The 19,820-nt window shown below is 39.2% G+C and overlaps 1 protein-coding gene across 3 annotated transcripts in view; it reads right to left on the bottom strand.

Moving 5' to 3' along the window:
• GRID1 (glutamate ionotropic receptor delta type subunit 1) overlaps window positions 1-19,820 on the bottom strand; it is a 558,941-nt gene that overhangs the window by 105,318 nt on the left and 433,803 nt on the right. For all 3 annotated transcript variants that reach the window (XM_075423037.1, XM_075423035.1, XM_075423036.1), the window contains 3 exons: window positions 15,268-15,441; window positions 4,579-4,740; window positions 3,169-3,288 (listed from right to left, as the gene is read on the bottom strand). In XM_075423037.1, coding sequence (XP_075279152.1) covers window positions 3,169-3,288; window positions 4,579-4,740; window positions 15,268-15,441 — 456 coding nt within the window. The remainder of the gene's footprint in view (window positions 1-3,168; window positions 3,289-4,578; window positions 4,741-15,267; window positions 15,442-19,820) is intronic.

The following is a 19,820-nucleotide window of genomic DNA, read 5'->3' as shown; positions in this document are numbered from 1 at the left end:
CTCATGTTGCTATTTTTAAAGGAGTTTACAGACACTGGGAACATAAATCATACCTGCAATTGTCAAGCACTAGGCATTTAAGCCTTTTCAGTTTCTCTGACAATCTTATCCTTCAACTTTCTAATGCCCTGGTAAGTTACCACGCTGATCTCTTTTTCAAGTATGAATACACCAGACTTTCTCAACCTCCACATGCACACAGTGGATAGGAAGCAATCACCTGAGCCTTTTGTAAAGCAAGGCGGTGTACTCCTTAAGGGACATACCCCATTCTTCGATGTTTAAACTGAAGAAATGAGAGCATTTTCTGAAGTCTCTCTTTCACTTAAGTATGTCCAAAGAAAGGCAAAAGATAACACACACACAAAATACACAGCAGCCGCTATCAGCCTTCACGACAAAAATGTGGTGTCAGACTTGTGGAATAAAGGAGAAGGTCTACTAAGTGAGCAAATACATATATTTACTTGCACTTACAACTCAATCACAGGTGGTGGAAGGAACAACTGTCTGCAGAAAGACCAGATCTCAGGGCAACTGGGAAGAGTCAAGATGGCTCTACAGAAAGGCCCTGAAAATTCCTGCCAGATTTCGGTTACTACCCTCAACACCCTCCTAGGAGTCTTTCTGGTGGAAATGATCCCGGAGAGCCCACCTAAGGGATGTCGAGTATTAAAGGTCTACTAGCTTTTGACTGGATTCCCACTAAGGCTCAACACTCAATTTTATATTCTTTTGCTCTACCCTGTCACAGATCCTAAGTGCAAAGGCTTTTTGTAGGGTCAGGGCAAGGATGACCAGATACAGATGCTCTCCATACAGAGGAAAAGAAAACCACGCAGAAAGAAACCTCTGTTTTTCACCAAAAATCTGTCCTTCTGCAGCTACATCTGAGGAAAGGCTGATATGGAAGCAACTGACAATAAATCAGAACTGATCTCTCACTCAAGTAACATAAACAAGACAAGCATGACTTTCTGAGCTTTTAAAAGTACTTCTGAGCTGTAACATATTTTTGCTGCAATAATAAAAAGTCAGGCTCTCTAAATAATTGAACACCAGCAGTTCCATGGTAGTTTTGCTCCAAGAAATCTAATCTCTTCCAAGTTCTTCTACAGACTTCTGACTTCTACTCTCTCTCTATATTAGGCTAAAAGGATCATTTTCAGAACTTCATTTTAGCTCAGAGTAGCATTGCACAGGCAGTAGGTTTTTACCCATTTAGAATTATACTTCCTTGCATTTTGGGAACTGTATAATGTTCTTCATTTAACATCCAAAGAGTTAAGTCTTCCTATATTAACCACCTAATCACAAAGTAGCAAATTAGGGGTCAAAAGTGATCAGAAGTATATCAGTTTAGCCATTTTATTAATTTTTCCCATTTCATTGCCTTGTGGTCTCTTTTGAGTGATATTTTAGCTATCTCCACTTCACACATCTGGATTAAATCTCAATTTGTTCAGTGTGCTACACATACTGAAGTGAGAGCTTTTGTATATGTGTTACCATATTTGAAATATGCATTAGAAAAAAAAAGTAATAATGTATATAATATATATAATGTATATTTCCCTTTAAGGCCTCAAACCTGTTCTGAGAGGTAACCATGCCAATTTTACTGAAAGGAAAATTGAAGTATAAAGTGATTATGTGACTTACTCAAAGTCACTTGGGAAATCTGTGACAAAATGGAACCAAACTCAAATGCCCCATGGCATCCAAGATATTGTCTAGGGCTAACACAACACTGACAGGACACTCCTGCTTTTCTGTAGTGGCAGCTGGAAACACAGTAGGATACTCCACAGCACCTCACATGGCACTGGATATTTCTGTTTCGCATGCTTGTGCAGAAAGTGAAGTACATACTTCTGTTTATGAACCAGAATTTTGTTTCCTAGACTTCCTAAGCCAACTCCCTTGTATTAAATAGGCAACACTGCTTCCAAAATCAAGATAACTTTTCATCATTCAGCTAGTGTTCAGAAGTTAGACTTTCTCATTTGCAGTAGAAATCTTCTGGAAATGAAAGTGGACTGAGAAATAGCCTTTTCAGGTCATTACAATACCGGAGGGAGCCTAGCCAATCTGAAGTCTTCAGAGATATTTTTGGCAACAGAAGTTTTTCAACTGTATCTCCTGGAGCTTTATGCATTTCAGATACTTCTCTTCCTTCTGTTGTATTCCTAATCGATATTGCAAGCCTTTGGCGCCATGTCCAGAAACATACCAAATCAGACTCTGAAAGAATCTCAGGTTTAGCTGTTTAAGATGATAATATAAACACAAGTTCTTTTCTTGCTTTTCCCCTTAGACTCACATAGTTGAGGTGAAGCAAAACAAACCACAGAAACAAATGGTCAAATGAAAATAGAAAACGTCAAATATTTTGGTTCTGTATGAAATCCTCTTTGTTCCGCTCTGCTTAATGTACGAGTCATTGACCATACAGTGGTAATGTCTGTATTTCATCCAATTGACCAGTTTAGGGACATTTTGTAGTTTGGATTCTGAACAGAACCTCACTGTTCAAAAGAGACTTTCAGGTATTTTTTGGACTCTGCATGAACCTGTTCAAGGTAGGCTTCTCAAACCATGAAAATTTATGTTAGTAACCCCAAGGAACCACTCTAACTACCTTCTAATCCCCATCAGTCCTTGTTCCACCAGCTACCATTGATAGGTTATCCTTTACTTTACATGATATAGCATCATCCATTTTGGAAATTATCTTCTTTAGAGTTTTTTTATCTATCTCAGATTCTTGCAGCAGCTATACTTTGAAATATCTTTGTGTTTTTAGGTAATTTATACTGTCAGTTATCTTCCTTAGTAAGACAAGTGCCTGTTCTATCAATTATGTCTTATTTAACAATAAAATACATGAGCATAATTGTGCAGTCTTCAATATTATGTTCACAGTATCGTTATGGCACTGCATCATTACTGCACACATGGAAACAACTTGTGGGACTCCTGCCTGCCAATAAAAAATTAACTTTCAAGATTTAAGTGTGCAAGATATTAGAAAGTATTTCTCTTACAGTAAATTTCTTTTGCAGTGTAGCACTATTTCACTCTTAAAGAATACCATTTTATCCTGCGAAATAGGATGTGTACTATTTAGAGGAAAAGTAAAGAGAGAAAGAATCAGCATATCTTTACCCTCCGCACATCTTTGCCAAATGTTTCGCTGTAGCTAGTGCCCAGTATTTCAAATTGAACATAGGGGTTGGCGCCATCTTCTCTGAACTCCATAACACCAGTAAGCCCAGTTATATGGCCCTAAGGAAATAAGTTTCAGAAATTTTAGAACAGAACACATTTGCCTTTATGAACACTCCTTTTCATTAAAGGTATGCCAAATCTGCTTTGAAAATATTTACAGTGAACTTAAATGTGGCTATTACAGGTTCTTCAACAGTTCAAACACAGCACCAGACAAAAGACTTTCATTTTTGAGAAAATTACTTTAGCACTAATATATCCGCCACTGTATGTTGTGGAAAAAAGCCATCAGATCTCCATCGTTCACAGGGACGAACCCCAAAGAAAATGAGAGGGACCTTGATGGACCGTGAGACAGCAGCCCTTACAGTGTAACTGAGGGCAGCAGGTTCGGTTCTGGAGTTGAATACAAAGGCATGAACTCCAAGTCCAAAAGAAAGAGTATGCCTGCTCTGCTGCCAAGAGAGGCATGAAGAAAAGATAACATTTGAAGTATTAATAAAACCTCTCTGTGAAACTACCACAGAGTTTGATTTTGGGTTTGTAGCAAAGAAGCTTGAAGTGACACTAAGGTTTGGATTCATTTAGCAACAAACGATGGCGTCATTAGGATTGGTCAAAGCATAATATGACACCTGATCATATTCCATCATTTTGCTAGAGGAAAACCGTTGCATCCATATATATGGAGAACATTTTTTTTCTGAATAATTGCTGAAGTTAGTGTGGTAAAAAATGAATATTTTTTGCACTAGTATTTGTGATCAAATAACTTTCATACATGAAGTTACCACACATCTGCAAAGTCACAGTACGGTCCACATTTCCGTTAACCAACATTCTACAAGACAGTATAACTGTTAGTGACAACTTATCTAAATCAGATCCCTTTTCTGGGCTACAGTACAGAAATAGATACTTACCAACGCTCAGCTAAATTACGGAGCTAGCTGAGCTGTAGTAAATAAAACACAAATCATAAACCTTATCATTGCTTGGCTCCTCGAGCTCCTCATTTTTTCTATTGGGGAAATTATTATGATGCATGTACACATCAATTTGTATGACTATTCCTAATCACACTACCTCGACAGAAGGTAGCTATGAGAACAACACAAGTAGAACACACACTCAATGGAGCAACATTGCAGGATGTGTAATTTGTTTGTAATAAATCATTTGCTTTTTTAATAGTTGTAGATCATTCCTGGTAATTGTAAATCACTTGCTCGTAATAAATCAAAGAAACGTTAAATAGAGGTCAAAACCCTCTTCTAAAGCTAATCTCAAGTAGAAATGCAGTAACTTTTTCTATTGCTTACACAATTGTGCCTTGTCTGTTCTCACCTTCTTAATAGTCTCTAGCATGGATCGTCCTCCATTCCAAGGCTTGGTGGATTTCCTCATGCAGTTCAGACTTGCCATGCTGTGCCATTTCCTGTCCTCCAGTTTTCTGTGGAAAGCATTGGCCAGCATGAGCACACTGTCATACAGGTACAGGTTGGAAACCTGAAAACAACAATGAGAATGAGCCTCTGTGTATTTTAGCATCCTTTTGAAGAAACTGTAAAAAATGTCAAACAAACAAAACAAAAAAACAGAAGACTTCAGTGAAAACTAAAAGGTGGGTATGTTTGACGTGTTGAACAGTCAAGGCAATTCAGACAAGCACCAGTGCTCACTCCCACCTTCTTTCCTGCTTGGCACCTGGGCCCTTCAGGCCAAGGGACTCTGGCACGCTTGCACTGCCTGTGCATTACCTACACCACTGCAATGCAGTGCTGTAAAGACGTAAGAGATCACAGTTCCAATACAAACTCCAGCTATGGAAGGAGAAAAGCTATCTATCCATGAAAGACAAGGATTGCAACTTTGTCAGCCCTTTCACCAAGGAGAAAAACATAGAATGGAATTAAGTTCTTGTTCTTTTTGTTCATTTCAGCAATCTCCTTGGCGCAGCAAAACATAATACTAATGCAACTGTTTAGAACAGAAGAAGGAGAAATTACAGTATTATTTTGTCTTATCTCTCTCCACCAAATATACAGGAGATTGGTTACTATTGTATTTTCTCTAGATACATTGATTTTAGCCTCCTTATTCTTCAATTCACACATGAGAGAGTGAGAACAATAACTGACGACAAAGGCTCTAGTAAGAACACCACACTAGTAGTGCTCAACTATGTAATTTTTCAAACCAACACATGGCCAGCAATACCAGATCAGATCTTTGACATGCAGCAGTATCCACTGCAAGTGGTAAAACTTTAGCAGTGGAAGTTGGATGACAGAAGTATTTTGAAAAAGAAATTATTAGATACTCTTCACCTGTTTCCAGAGTTTTCGTGCACTTTTTTCAGACCTATGCACAGACTCAAGGGTATTGATTTACTCTTTACTAAACGCAAATCACTGGTTAGCATCAGTTGCCACATACAGCTTTTTTTATTATTAAGAAGATACTCTCCTAGCTGAAGGCTTTACCTATGATGATGCAGGATTTTGTCACTTTTCTTTTAGATTTCTCTAATTCTCCATAGAAGATGGTGTCTAGACACCAGGAAAGGGCTACATGTGGAAGTTAATGCAGCTGCATATTTTGTATAAAATTGTCATTCAGCTGTGAAAGCTTAAACATATATTACTGTTGCATCACTTGCTCCAAATGAACTTCTGACATGATCTTAAGATACTGATCTTCAGAAACAAAATGCTTCACATTCCATAATCAGGAGTTTGACATAAACTGTGAATCTAGGCACTTTGAAAAATCTTCTAGTCTAAGTACATCTGAACGAAAGATACATTAAATAAAATTAATGTTGAAAGAATCAAAATAGGAGGAAAAAAAAAAAAGAGGTTGACGATATCCACTTAAATAAGTGACTGAAAGTAAAAAGGGATCTTAATACGAAAATAATGCAAAAAACCCATGAGGTTATTACCGAGAAACTCTCCCTTCTGGCATTGTCATCTTCTTTCCCTCCTTTTATTTCCAGCCTCCATGAACAAGCAGTCCACATTCCCTATATTTGTTATTTTATCCAATTAACCCTTTTCCTTTTAAAAAAGTCTCCAAAGCAGCTACTTTCCAGATTTCCTCTTTTTAAGAAAAGTAAGTAGCTGAAGAGTTAACAAGAGTCCCAGCAACTAAGGCTTTTCTGCTCAGTTGCATTTGTCTACCTACTTTGCAGATATTTTCCAAACAACTTTCAAATACAGCAATCAAGCGAATCCTTATTATTCAACAGGGCACTTTTCCTCTTCTGTGTTAAGACACTCTCCACAAAAAAAAAACCTAAAACAAAACCCCAAACCCACTAAAGAAACCACTGCAAGCGACACACCACAAAACCCACTTGCTTAGAAGTAAATTTTACATGCATAAGGAAAAATCACATTTCTCATGTGGCATCATGATCCTTTTCATTCCCCACTGAATTTGATTTTACACCCTCACTTTCAACTGACAACTCATTGTCTGTTGCCTTGGAACAGCCACAAATCAGAAATGCTTTGTATTTTCTCAGTCTGGCACTGTTCTTGTTCACTTCTGGAAAACTGCAGCCTCATTCCCCAAAACAGTTTACTTGTTTTGCTAGCAAAGAGCTCTAGGGCAAAATATAAGATGTACTTGGGTACACTGCTTTCCTTCTCTTTCTACTTTTTATGCCCTTAGAGAAGCAACCACAGTTCTGCATGTATAATGGACTCAAAGCTTGAGAAAGCTGCTTTTGAGGATCTTAGCCTACATGACCACGCATCCAACTCAAATTACTCTATGTAAAACAAAATAATCACTTCTTGACCAACCTTATCCACATATTTTCATTGGACCTGTAACAGATTTTGTATCGATTTTGTTTCATTATTTTCTTTTGAAAGAATGAGACGAACTGAGTGACAGCAAGAAACGGAGTTTCCCACTACAAGTGTCCTTCTGTCACAGCTCTGGAGTTACATACCAAGACACAAGATAATGTTGCAGAGGACACAGCAAGTTACTTATAGCCATGGAAAAGCTATTCTGCACATACTGTTGTACACACTTACCCATTGGTATTTTGCCACTCAGTTCTCTTCTACTGCAAGTCTCGTCCAATAAATGAGCGTATGGTACTTTTTAATGACTAAAATTCCTTTTTTTCATATAATCATACTCTGAGTATTTGCTCCGGTAAAAAATACATACATACATGCGTTACTACATTTTACCCCTTTTTTACCCCTGCTCACTGAAGAGTCACTATCCTATGGAAGAGGAAGTCAAATTTTACTCACACCATCAACCCTTCCTTTTCAGAATAGACAATATACAAGCTAGAGAAAAACAAACAAAAAAACCCAAAACAGCAAAACCTCCACAACTGAGACTGGATTTGTAAATATTAAGAAAAAAAAAATCTCTTTAATATTATATTTGTTCAGTCTGCTAGTTAAGCCATACATTAATACAAAGTGTACAAGTCCACACTATTAAGGGCAGAACCCTGTAAAACTTAGAAAGCATGACTCAAAGTGTCTGGTTTTGCACAGTGATCAAAATTCAGTGTGTAAATAGTGCATTTATTTAAAGCAAGAGTATTGTTTTGGTAGTCCTCTAAGGCAAGAGTCACTTCTTTAAAGTGCAAAACATAATCAAGAACAACCAAAAATACCCTGGAAACTTAGCAAAGAATGTCCTTTTGATCTTTCACAGTGTGCAGAGCAAAACCCAGCTCCTGAACACTCACAGTATTACAGACTGAATGTCTTTACCTAATCCCAAATGGGAACTAGCTTTATGATAGAAAACAGAATTACAAAACCAGGTCCAATCTGATGCCTGAGTAGTGTTGTGTGAGTGTAGCTGAACAGCTGATTCCTTCAATACCTACAGTAAGACATATTATTAAATTACTGTGAGGTGTATTATTTTTACCTTCTTTTTTCCTAATTCTTTTCTGAGGTAGAAGAATAAGCGTACCTAAACACCTCAAATATGCCACTCTTCTCAAAACTATATTCACTTTCTACCTGAATTCATTACTATGTATGTATTTTCTTGTAGAAAAAAGTTACTTAAGACACAGAAATTCTGGCCTGATCTTACAGTAAATCCAGGGCTATAATAATTTCCTTCAATACACCAAAATCTCTGTGTATGTACTAGATTGTATTTGCAACACAAATTTGCCGTAACCTCCAGAATAGCAGTGCTGTGAAAAGAAAAATAGTTCAGCGGACAAAGCCTGTATACACTTGTTTCTGCAACTGCACACATGTTAATTTTCAGCTATCAAACTCACTCTGAATACAAACATGACCCCTGAAAGGGAATTTGTGACATGAAATTTTGATTTGAGGGGTCAGCTACACTCTGTTTCCATCAGTGCTGTCAGAAGCATGAGAAGATAATAAATTTAAAAATTAATCTTCAGGTAGCACTCAAAATTGGTAGCAAAGCAAAAGAGAAGAAAAAATAAGGCAAGGTACTTGACTACTTTGGGTCCTCCAAGCCCTGGAGCATTTGTTATTTCCCCTAGTTATACATTCACAGGGGGAACAGAGTGGGGAAGGACATATATCTGCCTGCAGGGATTCCCCTTCATCTAAAAAAAATTCCTAAATTGGAGCAAAGTGTTTCCTTTTTGTCCTGTTTGGAGGAAGAAACAGTAATTTTCATGTCCTCTTACGCTTCATTGCTGAGAGCTGTAAGACCTGGAGTTACTGTGACTGAAATGCTTTTCTGCTAAAATTCTGAATTCTGCTAAAAGAATGATAACGACTGTTTCAATAATATATTAAAGAGTTTGCCCTGTACATGAGTAATTTTAGGCATGTTCTGGTATATCGTCTGAAAATTATCCCAGACTTTATGAATCTTTATTTTGCAGTGAAGAAAAAATCCACCATACACTAGTACAGCAGAGCAGAAATTTTCAGTGAGAATGGAAATCTCTCCCTACCACATTGTTAAATGTCATTTTGTAGAGGATTTTGTGTGAATTTCATGAGATTTTCCAGTGTGATTTTACTTTTAAAGTTATATATGAAGAAAGCTTTTAGCTCCTTCAGAGGCACTAATCACAGACAAGTGCTCTTCTGGGAAGGACAGCAAGCCACAAAGACTGACCCCAACTTCTGAGCTGCCAGCAGAGCCAGAATTCTAGCCGGACAAGACCACTGAAGAGACCAGCTGGGAAGAGAAGCTGACACCCAGATGCCACTGCCTCAAAATCTCATTCCCAAGCTAGGCATCCGTACCCCGCTGCTGCCAAAATCACCCTGTGAGTGGCCACCACAGTAAGCTCCAAGGATGAAGCAGATGGAAGAGGAGATCAAACTAAGCGCAGACTGCCAGCAGCAGAAACGCTTGCTGCCTGGGGAGTGATATCATTGTGTTTGCGTATGTGCACACCAGCGTGCCCTAGAACTGTGTTTCAACTTTCAAAGTTCAAGTACTGCCAAAGACAGTTACGCACTCGTGTCTCTAATGCCAGGACGCATCTTACTAGGAGCAGTGAAGATCGATGGTTTACTTCTGGTATAATGACATGCTTACAAGGATATTGTTAGGGTGCAGAGACTGAAAATTTGACCTATTTCATTTTCTTAAATTAGTTTGCAGAGTCCATTGTGAGGCTTTGCGTGGATGCCTATGTTTTAAATACATGCTTCGCTGCTCATGGAGAACAAAATCACAGCCAGCAGTCTGGCATTCATGAGAAAACCAGAGTCAAAAAACAAACATTCATTAAAAGACTCAAATGTCAGCTTCAAACTTCCAGAGGGCAATTTATTATCACTGAGGCAAATGAAAGCCTGAATAAAATTTTCATAAAACCACAGAAAAACAGACCTCAGTTCTATATTTATTCAAGCCTTCTGACAGTGAGGAATCTAACTAGTGTATTATTTAGTGTTTTGTCCATTCTAAGTACCTCAAACAATGGGTCTTCCAAAGATTTCTTTGGAAAACTGAACTCTCAGAGTCTTTTTTTATTGATAAGCAGCTTTTCTTTCCTTTTTAACTTTTTCCCCCTTTTTACTGAGTTACGCATATCACACCGCTTTTCCCTGTTTACAGTTTCTATTCTCTGAACACTCACTGTCCTTCAGCTATTTATTGTATTTACCACAATTATGAACATTTTCTTACTTAGTATGCCTTCTAACAACATGCTTACAATAATACAAGGCCTGGATTACCCTGTAGCGCTCAAGCTTGTTACCTGCAGGCTTTGGCTTTGCTCGACACTAAACAACTCAAGAATTCGGCACAGCTAACACTAACTGTCTAGGGAAAGTCTAGCAGGAGACATTTGATAAAGGAAACTTAACACAACTAAGAATCAGACAGGATGGAAAGAGGTAATACTGGAATCGTGAAACAGCGTAAAAGATTATCATTTTACCCTACCTCATTCATAAATAAATATGGGAGCAAATTAGGTTTCAGAGGCAATAAAAACAGATAAATGGATGTACTGGCTCTCTCTTGTAGCCATTGTTGTCCACTCCCTGACAGAGCGCTGAACAAAAATTCAAGGAAATAATTATGCAAATAGAGAACTTCAGCAGTCAGAAGAGGTAGTCTGAGCAGAGAGGAAAAGCTCTCTCCGGAACGTACCTGGGGTTGTAGCCTCCAGAGTCCTCACTAAATTCCACATGACCAGAGGACACCCGTGGTTGTATGGGATTTTTTAACCAATTCTACTGCTAACGCACCTTGCATAAAACACATGCCATTGGGCTTCAGGGAGAGATTATGACATGCAATGGGCAGTAAACTCAGTTCAAGGGTACTTTTCATTCATGTGGTACTCAGAAACAGTTTCACCATGACTGAACATCTGGCCAAAAGTCCAAATTAAACTTTGCTAGAAAGACATGCAAATATAGGTTTGTAATGAAAGCAAAAGAATAATGTGGCTTGTCAATCCTTTATGGGAGAAAATGAATGTTTTAATAGGGCTTAATCAATATTTACTGCCCCCAGTAGCACTTAACAGCTGTGTAATAACAGCAGTGCAAATAGGTCAAATGAGAGTAAAGCTATTTAGATGAATAAAACTGCAGGATCAGGCCCTTAAGTTTAGGCAGCCAAACACATCTCCAAAAAATAACGCCACTTACAGTAGTTAAATTGTAGTCATTTCTGAAGAGAAGAAAGTTCATACATAAAAATGCAGCTCTGTAGGAGCAACTGCTAAGAGATGCCTACAATGATGTTTGATGGTCAAGTCTTTGAAGAATGAAATCTTTGCACAGGGAGAAGAGCAGCTGTTTCATTGAATACCCTCCCACACTCCTCAACGTCATCTCTTCAAATACGTCAAAGCAATACCTGGAATAGTTCTTCAGCAGAGGAGTTGGAGTCTGAATCCTGTCAGGAATAACCTAATTATTTTTGTGATACAGTTAGCTGGGGTTTTCTTTATTTGCCTTTTTAATCTTACTATATATTTTGCACCATGCTAAACAATTTCAGATACACTGTGTCCCTGTAATATGTTTTAATATAAATAGAATCTCACACAGATTGAATTTACTAACTGTATGAATGGTAAATATGAGAAGAAACAAATTGTAATGGGAAATCTTTCTTCAAAAACATAAACAGAAAAATTTGGATTTTGAGTTGATGAACACATCATGAATAACCTGATGAAAGAAAAAAAGATCTTCATCAAAAATTAAGTTTGTAGACAAACTTCAAAACTAATATTTAAAGGGGAATATTTTGGAAAGAAGCAGATTATGCATTAAAATTTCTTCAAATTGACTCTGTAAAACTATGCCTGAAATAATCTAAACAGTTTAATAGCACTAATCCTGCTAAACACCATTCAAATGCCATGCAGGGACACAAACTAGGCCTACTAGGACTAACAAGATTTAACTATAAATCCTGAACTGATTCAGTATTCTCTCTCCACATGATGCAATACTGACAATGCTGATGGCCCAAACCACACGACACTCATTGCCAACGGAAGACAGCAAGTTCTGGACTGTCTCTTTTCCACTTACAAAAAAAGTAAGAGAGACGGGCATAGAAAATCATATATGAAAAATAAGAAAGAGATAAATGTAGTCCTCTGAAGTGAAATAAAATGACCAAGACAGGAAACTTTATAAAGTTTTATCCCCAGTTGAAGCAGAAACCCAGCTGGGTATATCATACGCGCAAGAAATAAGCGCACGAGGAAAATTTTGACAAGTGGGTTGATGGAATGAGATTGGATTTCCACAAAGCATTCAGAACAGATGAGATTTCGGATGAGCTTGCAGAACAGCCTGATCTTTAAAAGCCTTGTCAGAATGCCAAACTGGGACGATCACCCACTGAAAAACAACTTTCCAGAATATGGTAATAAAGACACGGAAAACAAAATCATTCCAAAAAGATTTTCATTAATTTAGCCAGAATAAAGCTAATAATCCATGACGTAAATGTTTTTTTCTTTATTAGCTTGTTAAAAATGCTAAATTCTCCCCAGAAAAATCTTACAGCTAGAGGCTGACAGAGATGAGCTTATTATTCTTCAGAGTCATTAAATAAATAATTAACCAACAATAGCTGGTAAGTTACCTTGACAACAAAGAATTATTAATATAGATTACCCAAGGGAGAATAAACCAGGGATTTCCAAACTCTGGTGCTAATCAAACTACTTCAGAGCAACGCAAAGACTCGGTGCTGGCAGGTGGTCACTGTCTCTGGCAACAGGGGTAATTTAGTGATGTACTTCTGTACAGCAAAAGGTCAAAACTATTTTTTAAGCAAGAAATGGGAAACAGAAGACTGGAAGCACCTGAGTTGCAGGACCATTAATAACATGTCAGTCATACTTGGAAATTAATAGGAACTGTATGCCCACACGGTGTTATGTAAGATGTTTTGGCAAAGTCTATGAGAAAAATGCAGCTATGGAACACTTCAGCTATAACTGCATGTGCTAAAGCACCCTATATTCAATCTGTAGAATCTTAAAGATTACACAAGATATGCTAGGGGCAGCTAAATTGAGAGACCTCACCTGTGCCTTTCACCTTTCATGATATTTCGTTCTAGTGTGGCTGAACATGACAGCCATGGAATCAACATCCAAATGGCCAGCTTTATCCCTCCACATTTCTTTACATCTCTTTCTTGTTTCTAAGTTCCTAGAGAGGGAAATAATGGGCAAAGGATAACACTAGTGTTCCATTCTCATAAAGACAGTTTCTAAGGTGGTATAATATTTCTGGAAGATAAAAATTGAAAATGTTTTGTTCCTCAAAACCTACATTTGGGAAGTAGCAGGCAGAGGATCCTTCCTAAAGAGTCCTTGTCAGTGCAGTTTGGTAATAGGGCATGAGGCTATTCATGCTAGCAAATCAGTTACTGTTTTAGCAAATAAGAACCTGCTCAGAGAGGTCTGCCAGAGCCCTTCAGATGAGTCTCTGTATTAGATTATGCATAAACCAGCATAGACAGCAATACTCAAAACCTTGCTGTAATATAAGATTGTTCCCCAATAAGTAATTTGTAGATGCAGGACAGGTAAGTTTTTCAACATGCTGGAAATTGCTTTGGTCCTCTGAAATGAGTGGCCTTTATTCTCATTACAGCATACCTCAGAGTTACTAACAAAGATCAAAACTGTCTTTTCTTTTTAAGCCAAGATAGGCACAGACTTTCCCCTGTGCAGAAAGAATAGACGAGTGCTCCGAACTACAGTGCTTGTGATTGGCACTTCCCAAACTTTGCCTGTGATTGGCACTTCCCAAAATTTGCCAACACTATGACAGAACCTGAGTCAGCAGAGGTTCTCTTCAAGGAAGAAATGTCCATATACGCCCTCGAGGATGTAAGTGTCTGCAGCGACAACTTTTTAGTAGGGCACAAAGAAGTAAAATAAACATCTCCATCCATATTCCTTGGAAAATCTTGACCTACTCACTTCTCTTTCTTAGAATCTCCCTACCTCTCCTGGTTTCCCATAAGCTCTTTGCTCTGCAGAAGCTCTTCCAACCCAGCATGGGTTTCCTCTGGGAAGGACCCCACACTGCCTTCCTGACCAGGCTGCAGTAGCCCAGACTGCCAACAGCTCCCTCCCCATAGCCTAAACAAGCCCTTTCTACATTTGCACTAACACAAAATACCCATGCTTGCAAACTCATGGGTGTCAACGGCTGTGCCCTCACTCAATCCATCTCAGGTTAAGACTAAATTTGCAGTTAAAACTTTTTAATCAAGTTTATATGCTCAGTCTCACGAAAGTTTTCAGTTTTAGCCAACAGCTTCAACAGTGCTAAGAATGAGATTCTTACCAGTCTCTGAAGTAAACCAGAAACACATGGAGTCCCACTGAAAGTCCAAGACCTGTGCTTCTATATTTTTGCACTAGCCTTGGAAATAGAACCTAAAATTTTATTTAAACTACTGTAAGAAACATTCTTATATCTGGGATAAATTGTCACGAAATCTTGAGGTGTTGTTTACACTAGAGTCAAATCTGTTACCAAAATCTGGAGCTTGAACTGGTAGTGCATATTTCACATGCTCAGACAATTATCAGCAGCGAGAGAATTATGAGACTACTGAAAGAGGACAGATTGAATACATCAGCTGGATTCAGTCCATTTAACTAAATATGAAATGCTCCACAGCCCAACACCTATCAGAGTTCTGTCACCCTCCCAGATTAACTCTTTCACAACAGATGTCTAATAGGCATAAGAATAAGCAGTAACACCACGAGACTATAAAGTCACAACTTTTTCTTTTTTCAGTTAGAGAAAGATACTTAAGAGAATCAAATATCCCAAATCAGCTCTGAGTTAGTGCAACCACTTGCTCGTACTTTATGGCTATAACATCACATCTATAAGCACTCAGTCCTGGAAATAAAATAAATAATTAAGTCAGGAAAAGTTGACGAAAGGTTCCATGCTCAGATTTATCTGTACTCATTTTAGTCTTCTTCTGAGATAATAAAGACACAGAAAACTATCTCATGTCAAATTCCTAAGAGGGACTTTTCTGCTGGGCACAGCTACTGACCTGCAACATCTGAAGATAGCCTTCTTGTGGATCGCACAGCAGTGATGATATTCGGTGATTGTTCCTCATACATCTCTGATTGTTGTCCCTTGAGAGAGGGAAAATTTGCCGGATAACTGTCATCCTCCCCAGAGCACTATGTACCAACTCTAATATTTCATTATCAGTGATTTCCTGCAAATAGAGACACAGTCTTTTAAAAGCATGTATTTGTCCAGATACTTCACATATTCTTTTTATTATTTGACAGATGTTTTTAAATAGACAACAGAAGAAAAAAGCTACAGATGAACATGCTTAGTGTAGGCCAAGCATTCTTATTTTTTAATAACAACAATGGTATGTTTCATGCATCATCGAAAACAAAAGTAAACAACTTAACCCAGTACTGCCTATCTTGGCAATACTAACATCCTTCAGAGGATCCTTACACAAAAGCACCAAGATGGTCTCAACAGGTTTCTAAGTAAAACACAGAGCCTTTAAACCAAATCTGTATAGAAAGAGTTTTGGTTTAACAGAATAGAACCTCACTACACCCTCAGAACAAAACAACAAATGGAAAACGTAACTATCTTTAGAAAATCTGACCCTTACACCTAAGAACATTACAAGAAAGTACTTTTCCCATAAGAACAGTAGATCATTCCTGCAGACTAATCCTGATAATAACTCAAGGAAGTCTTTTGATGTGATCTGTATTAGGAAATGAAAACTAGGAGGAACTTCATGAAAGGGACTGATACATTTAGGAATGCAAGTTTCTGCACACAGGATAACAGCGGATAAGATACAAGGAGATCTCAAGGACAGGCTGCTCTTCTTTCCAGGCTTCGCACCTTCTATAGCTTCTCTGCAGACTGCCCCCATGTCCCAGACTCCTAATCCATCCTGGGACAGAGCCTGCATCTACCGCCCTTATATTGAGACTGAAGCCAGCTCAACTAGATGCTGTACACATTTTATATTAAAAAAACCCCACAAAACCAAAACCTCCTTTTTTTACCCCAGGATAAATAGTTTGAAAATCACGGGCTTAGCTGATCCTGAAATCATAACAGCAGTACAGCTTGCGATGGTTATTTCCTGCCAGGAGCTCACTGTGAGGAAGGACAGGCAGTGGCACCGCTCACAGGGAGCAGCTTTACATCCCAGCTCCTCACCAGTGCCACCAGCAGCGTCTGCACACCACATAAGCCCACCTTCAGCACACGCCGGCTGCACAGCTGGGCCAGCCCGCTGCCCAGCCCGCACAGGGCTGCTCTCAGCCTCTTACAGGGTAGGGGGTTGCAAATAATTCATGTTATTGTGCCTGTTCTGTCAACAGGGCCCACGCCTTGTGATGTGTCATCTGCAGAATTGAACCCGGCCCTAGGATTTAACACTGAAGAAAAAAAAAGTATTTTGTTTTCTTGCTATTTTCTCTGTCATGCTGTGAGTGAAATGACCATGGGGTTATTATAATTACTTGTTACAGTTGACTAGTACCATAGCTTTGGCTCAATTTAGTTCTTCTTTGCCGAATTCCCATCATTTTTTAGGAACATGAATTTTTAACTTTGCAGAAGGTGAAATTCATTGTATTAATGACAGACCAACTGGTGTGGCGTGAAAACAGAAAATCAGAAAGTAAATATATTCTTATAGAAGCCAAAGATTTTGAGGCTTAATAGAAATTGCTGGGCAGCACCTGTAGCCTGCAGGGAGCCGTCAGAGACCCACAAGCTCTACAGATCCCTCCAGACCGCTGCCTTGAATTTTGCTTCTGTGGGGCTGAGAGGTGTTCAAGTCACACAGTGTGCCTAAGCTGTGGTGTGGAGGAGAGACAATTTTATGGGATACCTTTAACTCATAACCCCCTATGCTCTATCCCTTTGCAGGCAAACTCAGACTGAGTGGCTAGAAACAGAAAAAGAAAAAAAGATCACGAATCATCCAGACCTTCGGTTCACCTCACACCACACAATTTTTGTGTTCTCCCCAAGTGATGCACAGCCTTTCAAAAATGTCCCACAACCTGTGCCAAAATGCTTGACCTGGAACAAATAAACCTATACATAGCAGACCAGAACTGCTTCATCCATGGGATCTTCAGAGGTCAGACAGCAGAAGAGATCAGTTAGGTCAGACACATTAACTCAGCTTCTTCCCACTTTAGCTATAGGCACCAAGTGGGTCCCGAATATCAAAGCCTAGTCACTGCAGCCAAAGAATTAAAACAAGAGCTTCTGGAGGGAAATTCAGAACTTAAATCAGGCTAAACATGACTCTGTAAGTGCCACCTTTTTCTGTGTGGACAGCTGACATAAATCCTTCAGTGCCTCCGTTCAGCATGTAACAAAGCTCCTGTATCTTTTTCAGTTGATGGACATTCATACCAGCAAATGATCTATTCCTTTTAGAAATAAGGTCCCTTTTTATAAATGTAAAAGGACAGAACATAAAGAAGTTGTTGGAAGAGCTGGGAAGAAAATGTCTATGTCTGCATTGTCAAGCTGCTACTCTAAAAGCTGAAGGTAGCTCTGGGCCTTTCCATAGCAGTTGATGGGGTTGTACTGCCACATGCAGCAATGCAGGGCACCTCGGGCAAGTCTGGGAGCAGGACAGCATGGCCAGGCGCCCAACCAGCAGAGGAGAGCTGGTTACCGCCGTCCTTCACTGGAGAGGCCCAGCTGCGCCTTCCCTGGCCAGGGCACTGCAGCCCTTCCTCTCGCCTGGCACAGGCAGGCTCCGCGGGCTTGTTTCCAGAGTGCGCACTGTCCTGGCTTAGCAGCAGGTGAAAGCTTAAATGTCACATGCAGAAAGGTCACCTGCATTCCAACTGTGATAAACACAGGGGAAAAAAGAAAAAGAACAAAACAAGCCAAAACAGGAAAAACAACTATATACAAAGTTGGCTTTTACTTTTACACCAATCAGAATAACAGCATATAACCAAAAAATAGTTCTAAGGCTTGGAGTCACAGAGGAAAAAAGGTTTCACACTGATCTTACAATTAAAGTCTATTCATCCAGTTATTTGTTTAAAAGTAACACGTTTCCTTTCCTGTATGTGATATGAAAATTTTCTTTACACTGTGAAACTGACAACTAAGCAAATGTATCCCAAATTTCCAATCTTGTTCGTGGATCATTACACAGCACAAGACAGCACAAATTAATTACGATTCATACCATGCATAAATGCTGTATTCTAAGTAGAGCTTATCAGCTGGCCTGGCCAGGCAAATGATCCTTACAAAATTCCATAGAATCATAGTTTGGGAAAGACCTCTAAGATCACCAAGTCCAACCGTCAACCCAACAACACCATGCCTGCTAAACCATATCCCAAAGTACCACATCTACACGTTTTTTGAACGCCTCCAGGGATGGTGACTCTATCACCTCCCTGGGCAGCCCGTTCCAATGCTGGAACACTCTTTCAGTCAAGAAATTTTTCCTAATATCCCATCAAAACCTCCCCTGACACAACTTGAGGCCATTGTCTCTCATCCTATCACTAGTTACCTGGGAGAAGAGACCAACACCTGCCTCACCATAGCCTCCTTTCAGGTAGCTGTAGAGAGCAATAAGTTCCCCCCTCAGCCTCCTCTTCTCCAGACTAAACAACCTCAGTTCCCTCAGCCACTCCTCATAAGACTTGTTCTCCAGACCCTTCACCAGCCTTGTTGCCCTCCTCTGGACATGCTGCAGCACCTCAATGTCCTTCTTGTAGTGAGGGGCTCAAAACTGAACACAGTACACCAGTGCTGAATACAATGGCATGATCACTGCCCTACTCCTGCTGGCCACGCTATTCCTGATACAAGCCAGGATGCTCTTGGCCTTCTTGGTCACCTGGGCAGACTGCTGGCCCATGTTCAGCCTGCTGTCGACCGGCACCCCCAGGGTGTTCATATCACATGCCCAGTTTTTGGCTTTCATGATCCCATGATGTTGCTATTGCAACATGGGGTAAATCTTGACTGAATATAGATGGTGGCTTCCGCTTATTTCAGTGATGTGCTTTAAGGAAAGTTAAAGAGCCTAACTCTCCACTGCTTGGCACCTTTGATAGGAATTTGCACTCAGGCCTGTAAATACCGGATTTCTTGAATGAAGATGGAGAGAGAGTGCACTTCACCCAGATATAAAAGATGTTCTTTTATCTAATTGCTCTTATCCTAGATTCTTCTTTTACTAAGGGAAAGAACTTGGCTGTTCCCAATACCTCACGGAGCACTCAAATATTTTGGTAGGCAGACATAAGTGGAAGATGCACTATTCACCCAGGCTAGTAGTACTTCTTGCCACCCGACTCAACACTGAAAGGGTATTCCTTTAAACACTGTAATTTCTGTTCATGTGGCAGATTAATAGCAAAGTTTACTTTTCAAGAACTTGTGGTGTTCGTTTATCCATTTATTTGCACACAAATATTGGTCATTTGGGGAATTAATTTATCTATTTATTTATCTGCACACAAAGAACTTCAGTTAGTTTGTAATACCAAGCCATATTGCTCAGGGGAATATTTAAATCTGCTCTAGTTGTGCTCAACTATCATAACA

The sequence above is a fragment of the Opisthocomus hoazin genome, chromosome 6 (assembly GCF_030867145.1).
Source record: "Opisthocomus hoazin isolate bOpiHoa1 chromosome 6, bOpiHoa1.hap1, whole genome shotgun sequence".
NCBI classification, from domain to species: Eukaryota; Metazoa; Chordata; class Aves; order Opisthocomiformes; family Opisthocomidae; genus Opisthocomus; species Opisthocomus hoazin.
This window is presented reverse-complemented; position numbering and strand designations above follow the sequence as displayed.